The 16,981-nt window shown below is 41.6% G+C and overlaps 1 protein-coding gene across 4 annotated transcripts in view; it reads right to left on the reverse strand.

The window, feature by feature from the left end:
- Nucleotides 1-7,601: 7,601 nt before the first annotated feature.
- The window catches only part of SLC45A1 (solute carrier family 45 member 1), a 38,826-nt gene continuing 29,446 nt past the window's right edge, over nt 7,602-16,981 (reverse strand). For 2 of the 4 annotated variants that reach the window (XM_031962932.1, XM_031962933.1), the window contains exons 7-9: nt 13,768-13,944; nt 12,244-12,449; nt 7,857-8,290 (exon numbers count right to left, since the gene is read on the reverse strand). In XM_031962932.1, coding sequence (XP_031818792.1) covers nt 8,024-8,290; nt 12,244-12,449; nt 13,768-13,944 — 650 coding nt within the window. In that variant the 3' untranslated portion in view covers nt 7,857-8,023. Of the gene's footprint in view, nt 8,291-10,346; nt 10,544-12,243; nt 12,450-13,767; nt 13,945-16,981 lie in introns of all 4 variants that reach the window. The other 2 variants (XR_004233391.1, XM_003765513.3) reach the window with 2 other exon arrangements.

Below are 16,981 nucleotides of genomic sequence, written 5' to 3' on the forward strand. Positions count from 1 at the left end.
CCTTGCATGCCGTGGCCTTTGAGAAAGCTCTTATCCCATACTGTTACTAAATAAGGAATTTTATATCCCAAGTCTTGCCACTTTTCTCACAAATGCTGACCCTTAGGTCTACTCGGGCTCTGCCATTATTTTCTTCCAACATGATGTTTAAACACTGATGTCTTCAGGACAATAATAGACCATACCAGTTTGTCAAGTCCTAAGAATTAGGGGGAATTGGAGAAGGCTTCCAGTAAGTTAAAAAAAAAAAAAGAAAAGGTTTCAGTTGATACTTGAATGAAGTAGGGAATTAAGAAGGTAAAAGTGAGGAGACGGTAGAGAGATGTAGTATTGTGTGTGTGTGGAACAGTCAGGGAGCCCTTTTCACTGGATAAAATCCAGGGAAAGATAAGGTGGGGACTAGATTATAAAGGACTTTGAATGCCAGACAGGATTTTGTATTCCATCCTGGAGTTAATAGGGAACCACTAGAGTTTTGTTAGGAATGGTGGTGATCTGATCTTAGGAAAATCACTTTTTTGTCCAAATGGAAGATGGAATGGAATGTTGAGTGTGGCAGACCCACCATCAGCTATTACAAAAGGGGATAAGCGCTGTACCAGAATGGTAGAAGTGTCAGGACCAGTATTGGGGAGATGTTACCAAAGTGAAATCAATAGGTCTTGGCAACAGATTATTGGGGAGAGCAGCAAGAGATAGGAGTACGCCTACATTGTGAGCCTGAGAGACTAGGAGAATGGTGTTTGCCTTCTACAATAATAGAGAAATTAGGAGAGGAGAGGGAGGAGTTCAGGGAAAAGATAATGACTTCAGTTTTGGAAACCCCGAGTCTTAAGATGGCTTGATTATCCAAGTTTGAGATGTGGGAAAAGGTATTTGTGAGATTGAAGGTCAGCAGACATAAGTAGGTTGGAGAATCACACATAATTAAATCCATGGGAGCTGATGAAGTCATCAAAAGAAAAAGTAAAAAGAGCCGCAGTCAGAGCTCAGTTTAGTGAGTGTGATCTGGGAAAGGATCCGGTAAGACAGAAGGAGCAAAGGGATATCCTGAAAATTTGAGAGGAAAAAGTATCAAGGCTGCAGAGGTGAAGGAGAATGAGGATTGAGACAAGACCACTGGATTTGGCAGCTAAGAGATCATCAGTAACTTTGGAGAGAGCAGTTTCAATGGAATGATAAAATGGAAGCTGGATTGTAAGAGATTGGAGGCATCTGTGGTAGCCTTTTTGAGGAGTTTAGCTACAAAAGGCAGGAGAAAAATAGGACAGTAATTATGGAAGGATCATGTGATGGCTTATTCAGGATGGGCAGACATAAGCATATTTGTAGGCAATTGAGAACAATTGAAGATGTGAGAGAGTGGGGATGACAGAGGAGGTAGTCTGTTGGAGAAGGTGCCAGGGAATGGTATCATTTGTAAAGGTAGAAAGGTTAGCCTGGGTAAGGAGTATGACCTCTTCTTCGTATGAAACAGGTGGAGTAGATTAGTGGCATTTGAGTGATACAGGATGAGGAAGAGGGAGTTCACAGCCAATATATTGCCTTATTTTTTTTTTTTTCTGTAAAACGCAAAAAATGGTTCTCTACCAAGAAGATGGAGAAGGAGAGACCATAGGAAATTTGAGGAGAGAAAAAGTTTGCTGGAGGATGGGATAGTGAGTGGATGTCTACTATGATTTCTAGTAGAAGTGAGCGTCTGGTTGTGTAACAAATTTGTAGTGGATTCAGTCAGTGGTTGTGTGATTTTCTTCAGCTTAATTCAATATATATGTGAGAGTGAAAGTGGAATGATCCAAAGCTGAGGCACGGAAAGGCAAAATGATTAGGGAGTTAGGGACCGGGCAACAGTGTAGAATTGAATTGGGTCACCAAGTAGTTCAGATGGGGAAAAGAGTGATGTCCTGGGAGACAACAGAGGGGTCAAGGACTTGAGGTCATGGTGTGGAGGAGTAGAGTTTGGTGAGGGAAGGCAAAGGGTCAGATTTGGGAAATTTTGAACATGGAGTGATGGCAAGATCATGGAGTAAAAATATCTTTTCTGTGTACACCTGAAGTGGGGTGAAAGGTCGTGTGAGATGAGGGAATTAAAAGAAACTGAAACTTTAGAATTTTGAAACAAAATCAATTCTATGGTAAAATTTACTAGTGTGAGAGAGCAGGAGTTGAGGGAAGGAGAAAAATGGTGAATCAGAGTGACCTGAAGGTTTGTAGCCAACTATAAGGATTTAGGAATTGCTTTAGCCCCAAAGGAAGAGAGTTTATTGAGTAATGAGACAGCCGGGAGACAACCCAGAAGTGGCAATGGGGGGAGCAAAGAGTATTCATTCCATCCCCCCTCCTTGACCAGTGAGCCTAGCAGAAGGAGAAAACAGCCAGTACTGGAAATGGTGGACAGTGAGGATGTTTAATGGGGGATCAGGTTTCACTGGTTTCTAGAAGATGGAAGGAGTGGGAGAGGAAAAGGGATGTAGGCAAGTTTGTTGCCAACGGAACAAGCATTGTGGAGTGCACAGTGGAAGGTCTGGTAGAACTTGGATGGGGTTTTAGAGTGAGAGGATTTCAGAGGATGGGAATAAAGCATGGATTGTGGAGTATGGAGAATGGGGTTTGAATGATGACCTACAGGAGTTCAGAAGCACTGAATTATGTAAGGTATGACCAGCTATGAGAATACATATATAGAGTAGAAGGTTCCACTCTTCCCGGAGGAGATCAGGCAGGAGATAAAGGGCAGCATGAGATGGAAGGTATATGGTCAGGTAGGAGACCCCTTTTCCCTACCCCTCTCTTCTCTGGCCCAGCAGGAAGTGTTGCTCCCCACCAACTTTCCACTTCCTTTTCCTTTTGGGTACAGCAGGACATAGAAGGGAAATGTTTTCTGCCCCTTAAGAGCTTTTACTAGGAGATTTCCACATACAGTACTGACCCTCCCTCAAATCCTAATCTTGGGGCAGAATAGATGGCACAGTGGATAGAGCCCCAGCCCTGAAGTCGGGAGGACCTGAGTTCAAATTTGGCTATGTCACCCTGGGAAAGTCACTTAACCCCAATTGCCTCGGGGGGGGGGGGAATCCTACTCTCACATGATCTTCACTTCAGCTTAGCTACACACACAAATGATCACCTTGACCTTGCCATCACCCACAAACGCACCCCTTCCAACTTCACAAAATGAAATTTCCTCATCTAATCACATTTTATTGTCAGCCCACCTTTTCCTTCCGCCTTTCATCTCCTAACCCAGTTTTTTATCCTCATAATGAACTCCAATTTCTCCATCCCTCAATTATTTCCTCCAACCTATCACTCTTGAATCAGTCATTCCCTTTCCCCTATTTTGACCCCATGTGAATTGGTTTAACTCTACATCGTCCTCGAGTCTCTCTCCTCCTCGTTACATGATAAGCCTCAGCCATGGATCACTCCTACCATCCATGGTCTTCACTCCTACCCACCCGTAACTGAATGAAACCGGAGAAAACCACAAAACCCTGCCGATTGTATCCACTACAAATTTTTGTCAGATAACTTCAACTGGACCCTCACTGCTGAAGGGCAATCCATTTACATCTTCCTGATTAACTTACTATCCCAATTTCCACAGTGATCCTTATGAACTTTTTCATTACTCCTCAAACCTCCTCCCATGGTTCTTTTCCCCCTCCCCCTGGCCTATTGTTTCACTGAAAAAAAAAAATAAAATAAAATCTGCAGTCCTTTCTTCTCTCCACCTCATTTCGTATTACCCCAGTGCCTTCTCCCATTATTTTTCACCATTATCTCACACGAAGAACTGATGCTTCTCACCAAGACAGACCCCTTTACATGTGCAAGGTATCCCATTCCATCTCATTTTCTCCAGCAGATGCCCCTAATATTCACTTCAATCTCTCCTTGCCTACTGGCTGCTCCCTACAAATATGGCCACATCTCCCCATCCTCAAAAAATTCCCACCAATTGTTTTCCCATATCCTTCCTTTTCTGGCCAATTTTGAGAAGGGAGAATATAACTAATGCTTTTATTTTTATTTTATTTTATTTCCTTTCCCCTCTTCTATTTTCTGACTTCATCTTTCACCACATTTGTGCTCTTCAAACTTCTCTAATATCTTGTCAAATCTAAGGACTTTTTTTAGTTTTCATCCTCTTTTTACCTCACTACAGTCATCCCCTACTCCCTGAAAGCCTACCTCTAGGTTTCTGTGACGTTCTTCTATTATGTATCTGATGATTCACATTTGCTCAATCACATTTGCTGGATCTTCATTTAAGGCACAGGTTGGGGTTGTCCTGGTTTCTTTCCTCTTCTCCCTGTATACCACTTCACTTGGGGAGCTCATTAGTTTCCCAGTCATTTCGGCACATGGTTAAGAGCTACTGTTTAGGGGCAGCCAGGATAGAGCACCAGCCCTGAAGTCAGGAGGAACCTGAGTTCAAATCTGTCTCAGACACTTAAGACTTCCCAGCTGGGTGACCTTGGGCAAGTCATTTAACCCCAATTGTCTCAGAAAAAAAAAAAAAAAAAAGACTATTGTTTAAAACCTTAACACCTCCCCTGATCTCCTATTAGATATCCTAACAAAATACTTTTCGCACATAAACAATTGAAATTCTATCAAGTGTTTATGGGTAGATCCAGCTAATATGACAATTTTACCTAAATTAACCTATTTATTCAGTACCATACCAATCCAACTGCCAAGAAATTACTTTATAGAACTAGAAAAAAAAATAACAAAATTCATCTGGAAGAACAAAAGGTCAAGAATTTCAAGGGAATTAATAAAAAAAATGCAAACAACCTAAAAATATAAAATGACAGTCATTAAAACTATTTGGTACTGGCTAAGAAATAAAATAGATTAATAGGTTAGGTTCACAAGACCTTATTAGATTAGATCTGCCTATTAAGATAGCTCAAGACAAAGTCCTTGTAGACATCTTAAACTCTGCTAACCTCAACATATCCTAAACAGAGTCCAATCTTTTCCCTCTCCCTGTTACTGTCAAGGGCACACCATTCCTCCTAAACTTCCTTTCCTCCATCCTGCATTCCCAGTCTATTCCGCAGTGAATGTCACTTCCTATCATTTCTCATGCATCCATGCCCTGTGTGCTCTGACACTGCCAGCCCCTCGATGCAGGTCCTCTCATTCCTGGACTGTTCCACCGACCTTCTGGTTGGTCTCCTTCCTTTGTCTCCCCCAATCCTTAAGCGACATCCGCTCAAGGTCTCTCAAACTTTGGAATCGAGGTGACATGGGAGATGCGGGCACAACCCCCCTCTCAGTAGAGAAGGTGCTGTGCTTCATAAGCAAAGTAGAATGGAAGGAGCCCCCCCCCCCCAAAAAATGCAAAATGCACAGATTTAAAGAATCCTCTCGAGCGTTCACAAGGATTATTTGTGGTCCTCTGTGAGAAGGAAGAACTACCACCAATTCCATCCTTGACGCAACTTCCAAATTGGTCTTCCTAAAGTGCAGATCTGCCCATGTCATCCATCTCTTCAATCAGCCCTTAGTGGCTCCCTCTCACTTCTAGAAACAAATAAAAAAGCTGGCATTTGAACCCTTTACAATCTCACCTTCTTACCTTTCCAGTCTTCTTACTCTCACCTGATCCACTTTCTCTGCAGTCCAGGGACACTGCGCTCCTTGCGGTTTCTCCAGCAAAATATTGCATTTCCCATCTCCAGGCATTTTTTACTGACTGACCCCCCACCCACCCATTCCTTGCCTGACTGTTCTCCCTCATCATCTCTACTTCCTCACTTCTCTGGCTTCCTTTAGGTCCCACATCTGAATCCCACCTTCTACAAGAAGCCTTTCCTCATCCCCCTCAAAGCTAATGCCTTTTTTCTATTGGTTATTTCCAATTTGTTTTCTATATAACTTGCTTTAATATTTCCACATTTTCTCCCCTATTTTACATGAGATCCTTGAAAGCAAAGACTGCCTTTCTTTATATTTCTGATGCAGAGTACAGTACCTGATGGATACATAGGGATTTAATAAATGCTTATTGACTGTTAACTGAATAAATGAACAAAAAGGTTAATACCCAGCTTGGAAGTGCTATTTCAAAGATTAATTTTTTTAAAGATTAGATTTGAAAATTGCTTTGTTCAGAGAAGAACTGATTTGACCCAAACTCCCAAACTCATTTCAGACCCTTATTTGCCCTGCTAATATCACTAGCTCTACAACTTCTGATTGTTTTCCTCATTTGTTAACCTCAAGCAGTTTGCCAAGTCTTTGCTCTTGCACTCTCTCACCCCAACTAGATCCCACATTTGCCCGTGGCTGATATTTGTGTCACCAAATGGCAGCATTGGAGGAAGAGAAAGCTTTTGTCTTCTAGCGCACATTATAGGCTCATAGCATTTTTTTCCTTAACCAGAGCTATGATTTCATTGGTAAAAGGAACTCCTGATGCCAGTACTAATTGCACTAACTGCAATTTAAGGACTTGCTTGGGATCATCAAGAAAAAGTCAAAGATGGGATTTGAACCTTGGTTCAAGTCTCACAGCCTCCCAAGATGGCACTTTTATCTGCTATGGTAGACTGCCTCTCATTCACTATTCACTGAATGTTATTGTGATACCCACTGGGTAGAAAACTGGAGGTTGTATACTTAGGGATAGAGGGAGGGAGATCTCAAAAACCATCTAATCCAAGTTTTACAGATAATGAAACTGAGGCCCAGAGACTTGCACAAGATCACACAGGATTAAGAGGCAGAATCAGAACCCAGGACCTCTGACTTCAAACCCAAAATCCTTTTCATATCTGGAAATGATTTGACTGGAGACTAGTGAGGGATAAAATAACCCTAATCTTGCTAAAAAAATTTTTCCCTCAGGCAATTGGGGTTAAGTGACTTGCCCAGGGTCACACAGCTAGGAAATGGTAAGTGAGGCCAGATTTGAACTCAGGGTTAGCTTAAAAATACTTAAGATGATGTGGATCCATGGAGAATCCTCCAATCTCTTAATGCCAACTTTAATAATCTTCTGGAAGGTTTGATTATAATCTTAAGAAGGATCCTCTTTCCTATTAAACCAAAAACACTCATGAGATTAGGTGACTTTACCCTGGGACATGCTGAACTGCCTCTTAGCTAAAATGGAACCTCAACATCAAAAGGACCCTTTATTGCTCCCTTGGGACTCCCCTAACCTTCTATCTGCTTGGGAGATCCTGAGATTTGCACCATGTTGCACAACCAGCAAATGTAAGTTCTGATAGATGGTCTCTCTCCTTACCTCTCTAAGTGGGGGGTTCTTTTGGTGGTTCACAAAAATGGCAGATTACACAGTGGATCGGAGGTCAGGAAGCCATCCTACATTTACTTTTAGTCTTAGTCAACTTTACCTTCCTTTTATTTACCCTCAATCTTCTTTTTTATAAAACGAAGGAATTGGATTCTGATCCCTATAGCCTCTTCCAATTCAGTGATCCAATTCTACTATATATTTATGTAAGAATCTTAGGGCTAAAACAAGGCTTTCTGGCCAGGAAATACACATCTTGAGGGAATTTTGCTAAACTCTCCTTTGCTACCTAAAATGAAACCAGACTCCGGGCCTCACAAAATATCTTACAAGAATTAACTTTATATTGAATGATAAATTCTGGGATCCAAAAGTACTGTATCAGTAAATGACAGGAGAAACACAATCAGTATTCTTCCTTGTAGTCCATGCTCATGGCTTCTTCCACCTCAGGATCCATAGGGGCATTAGTTCCCCTAACTCACCCTGCTGGAATGACCCATCACCATGAGAAGGAGCAGACTTGCTTTTTTTTAAATTTTTTTTTTTTGCTTTTTTTTTTTTTTGCTATTATTTATTGTCTTGTCACATATTTACATTCCAATAGGAAATCTTTCCACTTGTACACAGGTTGAGGAGGCTGGTCAAGGCAATCCAGTCATTCTATTGGTCAGCTCTTAACTAGCCCTTTTTCAGAATGCCGGTGTTACAAGTGTTAGTCCCAAACTGGAGGTCCTCAGGGCGCTAGATGTTCAGCAGAAGTGGCTGGTGTTCCTCTTCTAACTCCTCGCTGGGAGGAATTTCATAAATGACAAAAAGAGAGGAGTACAAACACCCCACAAAAGATACAAGGCTGGAGAAGTACATTACCCCATTGGCACTGCCCACCACTGAGGTTAATGGTCCCATGATGATGGAGACGAGAATCTGAGCTAAAAAGTACTGACAGCTCAGGAGGGAGATGTCCACCCCCATTCCTCGCTTGGTGCCATCCACAGTCGACCCTGAAAACTAATTAAAAAGGAAGAAAAATATGAGGGGAGAAAAGCATGACGAACAAAACAATGCATAATCCATTGCGCTGACTCTTAAACTATAAAACCCTTTCTGAATCGGCCACAGAAGGGCCTCTAATTCATCTACATAAATGTTAAGCCCACCAGGAAGCCCCCACATGACATTTTCAGATTTTCTACTGCCAGCCTCAAGCAGGGAAATAGCCCGAGTTCTATATTTGTCTCCAGAGTGAGGAAAGCACCCCAAAGAATCTGGGCCACAAAACAGTTCAGAAAAGCACGAGCTGCTTGTCTCCTTCCAAACTGAGACTGTGGGCCTAGGAGAGGTCCTCAAATTTTTAAAATAGGGGCCAGTTCACTGTCCCTCAGACTGTTGGAGGGCCGGACTATAGTAAAAACAAAAACTTTATTTTGTGGGCCTTTAAAATAAAGAAACTTCATAGCCCTGGGTGAGGGGAATAAAGGTCCTCAGTGGCTGCATCTGGCCCACGGGCCGTAGTTTGACCTCTGGTAGGGCATGGTGACATTCATGAAATAATTCAAAAAACCAAAGAGTTCGAGTTATTTTCCCTTCACTTAAAAAAAAAAAAAAAAAAGTGGAAACTGTCTGGTAGAAAGAAATCTGAAAGAGAAATTCCCTATAATTATAATAAGTACCTTCCTTTCTAAAGGATTACAGTCATGTATAGTATGATTAACTCAATTTGCTTTCTTTCTAATGCCTCCCAAGAATTTATAGCATGGAGGAACTGAGCCTTCCAATAGAAGAGGAAGATAATTCTGTATTTTGGTAAGTCCCCGATGTGTGTGTATTTATAGAGGAGGAGGAGGAGGAGGAGGAGAATGAGGGGCTAGTCTGGAGAAAGGGACACCTGGGAGTAAAAAGGTCTCGCAGACAAACTCAACCTCTTTCACCCCTGATTCTGTTTCTAGAACAGAAATTCTTAACTTTTTGATGGATCCTGGACCTCTTTGGACAGTCATTCTAATAAAGTCTAGGAACCCCTTCTCAAAAGAATATTTTTCCATACACCAAGTAAAATCATAATGAAAAAGAAAAGCAAATGCATTGAAATGGTTATCAAAAAGTAAAAACAAACAAAAAACCCAACTTCACAAGCCTCCCTTCTACAAGTTTAAGAACCTCCAACTAAAAAAGTCATACATGCTGTTTTTTAAATCAATGGCACCATCACTGCTAGAGCTGAGACACATCATGGGTCCCTATGTCTCATGGATCTAGGGCACATAAAAAAGGTCATGAATCCCTGGGCTTAATCAATTTCTGTGCAGTGACTGGGGGAGTCAATCACCATTTATCAATTTGTTTCCTTGGCAAAATGCAATTCACGTTTCAAATGAGCTAAGTTGGAGACTGCCTAAAAACCCCTTCTCTGACAAGCACCAGTGGCCTGGCTGTCCTGTGACAAGAGTTACTGAATCCACCTCCTAAAGAAGCCCTTTATTTTTAATCATGTGCAATATTGCACCAGAAGCTGTCCTAGCCAAGAGCCCTTCGGATGTAGAAGAAACCTTTCCTGGGAGTTGACGTGCATTTACAAAGGGCTTCCCTACATCATTTCCTCCAACAGCCAGTTTTCTCTACATCCCTTAATATGACATGTGCACAATTAAGGACACATGTCGGAGGAGCTTTGAATCTCTGCCTCGAAGGGGCAGGATCATAACCTCTTACCCCAGGAATGGGCCCAGAGGATGAGGCTGCTGGGGCCATTACTGACTAGAAATCAAATTGTCCTCCAGCCTTTCTTCTATCAGATAGATCCCTGGCCCATTCATTCCGTGACCAGGTCAATACGGTAACGTTCTATGGGAAGCAAACAGCCATGGCTTCCCGTGGGGAAAGGGCTGGAAGACTCCCAATGTGTTTCTAGGAAACCCAGTATCGTTAGCAGAAGAATCCCGAGCTGCCGATGCTGGAGGAGAGAGCCGACGGCCTCTCCTGTCAGACAGAGCCTTGCTGCCTGTTAAGGCCGGGCACATCCATCTAAATCCAAGGGTTAAGGTGACGAGGACTTCTGGGTACTCACATTAATTAAAACTACAGGGGAGAGAGTCACAACTACTCTGTGTGCCGGAGTCTCTTGAAGACAGCCGTGTTCCTTTAACAGGAGGGGGGGGCTGCAGTGTCACCTGGGCTAGGGGCAATGCTCAGGAGGAGGTCAGCGCCCACATGACCCGGCTCCCTCGGGAAGAAAGCGCTTGGATGTTGCCAACTGTGGCCTCACTGAAGAAATCAAGCCAAAAAGCAGGGTGATTAGAAGGGCTTCACTCACACATGCTAGCAGCCATCACACACAGCCTGGGCACCCCTTCAGCCCAGCCGGCCCCATGGGGCTGGTTTCGAGTCAAAAGTAACTTGGCCGCTGGGACTGGGACTGCCAAGAGTGGTGCAAAAAAGGAAAAAAAAGGCACCTTTTCTTGTGGCGCTGAAGCTCGCGCAATTGACCTAGGCGTGCCAAGGGGCTAGGCCCGCCAGGTGTGAGTCCGTGGGAAGGCCTCTGTTTTAACTGACCATGTGGCTTATTGAAATGGAACCTGCCTGCCCCATGCTGAACCCACTTTTATATAGGTGACCCACGTGCTCACTGCCAGGCCAGGCCTTCCTAGGCAAGGGGATCTGAGCCCCTTTCCAGGTGGGTGCAGAGGGCAACACCTAAGGATGCTTCAGCCTCCTATATATTGTAACTGTGGGTAGGCAACGACCTAGAGGACAAAATGGAGGGGAGAGGGAAGGAGGAAGAAAGGGAGGGAGGGAAGGAGAGGGGAAGAAGGGGAAGAAGGGAAGGAAGAAGGAAAAGAAAGGAGAGAGGGAAGAAAAGAGAGGGATGAAAGAAAAGGAAGGATGGAGGGAAGGAAAAAGGGAAGGAAAGGAAAAAGGGAAGGGAGGGAGAAAGGGAGGAAGAAGGGAAGGAAGAATGAAAGGAAAGGAAAGGAGAGGGAAGAAAAAAGGTATGAAAGAAAAGAAAGGATGGAGGGAAGAAAAAAGGAAAGGAAAGGAGGGAGGGAAGAAAAGAAGAGGGATAAAAAAAGAAAGGATGGAGGGGAGGAAGAAGGGAAAGAAAGGAAAAAAGGAAGAAAAGAAGGATGAGAGATAAAGAAGGAAGGGAGTGAGAGGGGGAATAAGGGAAGGAAAGGAAAGGAAGGAGGGAAGAAAAGAGATGAGAGAAAAGAAAGGGAGGGAGAGAAGGGAAAAAGGGAAGGAAAGGGGAAGGGAAGAAAAGATGGGTGAAAGGGAAGGGAGGAAGGAAGGATAGATGCATGGAAGGGAATGAGGGAAGGAAGAAAGAGAAGGAAAAGAAGGCGGGATGAAAGAAAAGGAGGCGGGATGAAAGAAAAGGAAGGAAGGATGGATGGAAACATGGAAGGAAGGAAGAAGGGAAGGAAAGAAAAGAGGAATGAAAGAAAAGGGAGGGAAGGAGGAAAGGATGGAAGAAAAGAAGGGAGGGAGAGAGGAAGGGGATTCACTTTTCTTCCAACCCTACTCAACCCAATCTTTAATACAAATATGGGAGCAACCACACTGGGATTGGGGGAAAAAAAAAAAAGAGACCTGGAAACAATGGCTAGAGAGAAAGGGAAAGGCAAAACTGATTTAGTGTCATCTCTTCTAGTATAATAACAGCTACTGTTTAGATAGCACTTTAAGATACACAAAGCACATTTTGTATGTTATTCCATTTGGTTTAGTGGGTAAAGTGCTCTACTTAGAGCCAGGAAGGAAGACTTAGGTTCAGATTCTGCTTCGGGCGCTTGCTGTACAACTAAGGTCAAACTGGTTAACCTCTCAGAGCCCAGTCCACCTCTAGGACTCGGTGTATTGATGGATCCTAGAAGGAGGCAGAAACTGAAACTGGCCTAAATAAAACAAGGTTCCATTTTAAGATTGTTTTTCATGAGCATGACGTGGGGTAGGGCACCACCTACCTTTTTACTCTGGTAGTAATCACACAACAGAGAATAGGGGAGGGTGCAGAGGGTAGAAAATAATATCCCATATGTTATGCATAGTGATAAAACCACATAGATATTCCTGGAGAGCGTGGCAAGACCTGTCCCCAATCCAAAGGCAAGATAGGCAATGAAATACAGGGTGCGAATGCTGAAGTATTCTTCTAGCTTTTCTAGCATTGCTATAAAACAGAGAAAGATAGTGAGCCACCACAGAGATCACCAAACATCCTACAAACTTCTCAGCCTGGCTCCCACTTACCTTCCTACCTTCTGACTCTATCACTTACACTGGCCTGCTGTTTCACTCCTTTGCGCCTTTGCAAACTTCTCTCTCTATGCTATTGCGGTGTGATTTTGTTTCCTAACAAGGGAATTTTCAGAAGAACCCGTGTCTTTTCCAAATGGTTTGGAACATTTCATAAAAGGCACAAATAGACCTATTGTTAAAGTATCTCAGTGCCCCGCTAAATTTTATACAAAATTTCAAAGATATCTGGAGTCTTAGGAGGCTTTGAATGGAAGGGAGGGAAGGAAGAAAAGAAGGAAAGGAAAATAAGGAGGGAAGAAAAGAGGGATGAGAGAAAAGGAAGGGAGGGAGAGATAGGGGAAGAAGGGAAGGAAAGGAAAGGGGGGAAGAAAAGAGGGATGAGAGAAAAGGAAGGGTTAGAGGGGGGAAGAACGGAAAGAAAAGAAAGGGGGGGAAGAAAAGAGGGATGAGAGAAAAGGAAGGGAGGGAAAGAGGGGGAAAGAAAAGCAAAGGGGGGAGGGAAGCAAAGAGGGATGAAAAGGAAGGAACACCAGTCCTAGAGGGAGAAAGACTTGAATTCAAATCCAGTCCCAGACCCTTGTTAGCTGTATCATCTTGGACTAGTCTCATTTGTAAAGGGATAAAAACAATAACATCTAATTCCCAGGGTTGTGAGGATCAAATGAGATCGTATTTGGAAAGCACTTAAAGTTCTCTGTAAATGTTAATTATCATTATTTCCTCTTGAATAGATATATGTAGAACTATCTTTCTACCTATCAGCCTATTTTGCCTCTGTTTGGCATTTCAAGGCTTTTGGAATAAGGTTCTAACCCATGTTTTTAGACTGACTCCTTGTCCTCCAACATAGCATTCCCATCAATCTGGCACACTTGCTACTCCCTATACCCTTTGGTCAACTTTCAATCTACCATCACTGTGCCTTTGCACATGGCTTCCGTACCTAGAGAATTCTCTTTCTTCAACTCTACCTTTCAGGTCTCACTAGCTCCTGTCCAGGCTCAAGCTTAAAACTTCCTCTCATAAGAGATCTCTCCTGAACCCCTCTCCCATTCCCAGTTATTAGGGTTTCACCCACCTCCCCAAATCACTTTATATATTGACTTTTCTGCATGTTTTTCTATCCACGAGGAATTCTTGAGAGCAGGATCTCCCAGCACCCACCACAGGACCTGTCCCGTAGCAGGTAACAACAAGCCCTGGTTGGGTCCCTAGGTTGAAGTGGATACCTGAATACAATGCAGCGCTGAATGCATAGATACACATCCCCCAGCATCCCATGGTGACTCCAGCATTATATTTCTGATAGTCTTCTGAAGTGTGAGGGGCTTTGGGGTTTCCTTGGAAGACCACCTCACCCATAAAGTCCGTGTAGAAAAGCAGCATACCCTCAAATGAGAGCCATCCTATATGAAAAGACACAAGTAGAAAAAACATCTAATAAAGGAACCCTATTCACACCCTATGGCTAGGTAGAGCCATTAATTGAGCAGGGTCTGGAATCAGGAAGACTAAGTCTAAATCTGGCTTCAGGTACTTCTGTTTGCCTCAGTTTCCTCAACTGTAAAATGGGAATAATAACAATACCTACCTCCTAGGATTGTTGTGAGGATCAAATACGATAATATTTGTAAAGTTCTTAGCACAATGCATGGCACATAATAGGCCCAATATAAATGCTTATTCCCTTCCCCTCAACCGCACACAGAGAAGGGCTTCTTTGCCTATCTGTGTATCATTAATTGTATAGCACTTCTTTATCTAATATCTTCATTTGAAAACATGCAAATGGTGAAAGTCTATGAGGATCTGTACAGGAAATAAAATATATTTATCCAAAATAAGAAAAAGGAAATAGGGAGAAACCACTATTTCAAATACTTGAAAAACTGTCCCATAGAAGAGGGATTCAACAAATATGTAATCACTGCACATAAGATATTGTTATGAGAAATTTTCCATTTCCTTTTATTCGGTTTTATTATATCATTCCTCTTGGAATCTCTGGCTAACTGAATCCCTTCTCCTGTTAATATTAACCTCACCTGGCTAAAAATCTGACTCACAGGATAATCATATTAAAGGAAAACTTTGATATTTCTAGATAAGAAAACAAAAAGAAATAGCAGCTTCCTAAAGTGATTTATGTACCTATTTGTGGAAGGATTCTCCTGGCTCCATCTTTGGCTATCTTTGTGACATGTAAATCTTCTTTCAATAAGCCAGTTGTGAACTCTAAATGTAATTTAATCTGTAACCTGATTTAGTTTCCCTATAGAGTGTCTTTAATCAGATTTGTTTCCTTCAGATATATACGAGATGATGATTGTTTAAGTTTGTTCAAATTTATGGTCCAAGAATTAAATTGTGGTTTAAGTATTAAATTGCTGTATATCAAAACTTATTTCTCCCTCTGATGTAATTTTTGTCTATAAAAAACCTTGTTAGAATGATCTTGATTAAGGGTTATTTTTCTACCCCCTGAACCTGTACTTAAGCCTATAAACCTAGGTTTTCACCTGTAAAATTTCTGCTTGTGATAGGTTTATTCAGTAATAGTAACCCACCATGAGAACCTGAAGGAGATAATTTTCTATAAGAATATACGTATACATGTACTTCTAAACATATATACAATTTGATTGACTATTTGCTGCAACTATACATATATCTACACACACACACACATTTATTTGTGTATACATGTATACATGTTTGGGTATTTATTTTTTATTTGCATATTTATTTGTTTATTTTTATTTGTTTCAATTGTGAATATTTAGGCTGAAGATGAGAACATATTCTCCCACTGGAAAAATGAACATAGCCTCAGAATTGGAAGAGATCAATCTGAGGTTCAGTATGACTTGCCCATGGTAGGGGGAACTGCTGAAGGGACATGATAGGGACATGATAGTTGTCTTTAAGCAGATGAAGAATAGTCAAATGAGATAATATTTGTAAAAAGCACTTCGTCCAATGTCCAGCACATAGCACATAGTCCAGTGCTATATAAATGCTTAAGCCCTTCCTTTCCCAGGCAAATGGAAGGAGGACTCAGGTTTATTCTGCTTGACTCCAGAAGAAACAATGAGTAGACACAAAAAGGAACAATTGTTTAGGTTTGATGGCAGGAGGAAAAGACAAACTTACTTCAAACTAGTAAGAGAGCTATCAGAAAGGGGAATGGACTTCCTGAATATAAAGTCTTAGGGTCCAATTCCCTGGAAGTTTTGAGTAAAGGTCATATGATTTGTCTGGGATGATACAAGGAGGTTGCATGGCTTGAATGAAAGGACTTTTGATATCCCTTCCAACTCTGAGATTCTTAAAAATTAAAAATTTTCAAATGCTAGGCAACTGATAATACCTCAGTGGAAAAGAACCAGGAGTCAAGAAGACAGAATTCAAATCCAGCCTCAGACATTTACTAGCTGTGTGAGTCTGGGCAAGTCACTCCACTTGTGTCTGCCTCAATTTCCTCAATTATGAAAAAAATTAGGGATTAAATAACTCCTGCCTCATAGAATTGTTGTAAAGAACAAATTAAATAACACCTGTAAAGCTCTTTTCAATCCTTAAAAGGCTAGATAAATGCTGCTCTTATTAAGTGACTTGCCTAAAGTCATATAGGAAGCAAGCATCAGAGGGATAATTAGACCTGTGGTATTTAATTAATTTAATCTGTAAGTCACCAAAACATCCATTTGTGTAACTTTTTATCTTGAATGTCTTGGGTACCTACCTTCATTAACTGAACCATGTCACGAATTAAAGCCATAGCTCTCTCACCCATCTATAATTGTTTAATATTGTTTTGGCCCAAAGCAAAAGTGAAAAATAAACAATTATCATTGCTTCCTACATGTTCTACTAATCAACTTGAGAACAGCTAGAGACTTAGAAGGGGCAGGAGAACTTGGAGAGAGAGTTGTATTGGTTTCATACTCCCTCTCTTCTTAATTTTTTCATTATCTTGCCAAGCAACGATGACCTTATACCACAGTTTTAACTAACTACTATGACAAATTAACAATAATAATAATAATAATAGTTTTTATATCAGGATTTAAGATTTATAAAATGCTTTAACTATATTCTTTATTACACATATAATTTACCCTTTGAAACAAGACCAGAGGTAGATGGGATTATTATTCTCATTTTATATAAAAGGAAACTAAGGCAAGCAGAGGTTAAATGGGCACATAACTAGTTAGTGACTGAGGCAGAATTAGAATTCAGGTCTTCCTGATTCCAAGTCCAGTACTCTATCCACACTATGTCAGCTAGGTGTCAAAAATTAATTAAAGGGGATCTTCTAGAGACTGAGCCTTAGGAATGCTGTATTCAAAACCAGAAGATCTGGATTCAAATCCCAACTCTGCCATTTGTTACATGTGTACCTCTGCACAAGGTACATTCTTCATCTGTCAAATGAGA

The sequence above is a fragment of the Sarcophilus harrisii genome, chromosome 3, assembly GCF_902635505.1.
Source record: "Sarcophilus harrisii chromosome 3, mSarHar1.11, whole genome shotgun sequence".
Lineage (NCBI taxonomy): Eukaryota > Metazoa > Chordata > Mammalia > Dasyuromorphia > Dasyuridae > Sarcophilus > Sarcophilus harrisii.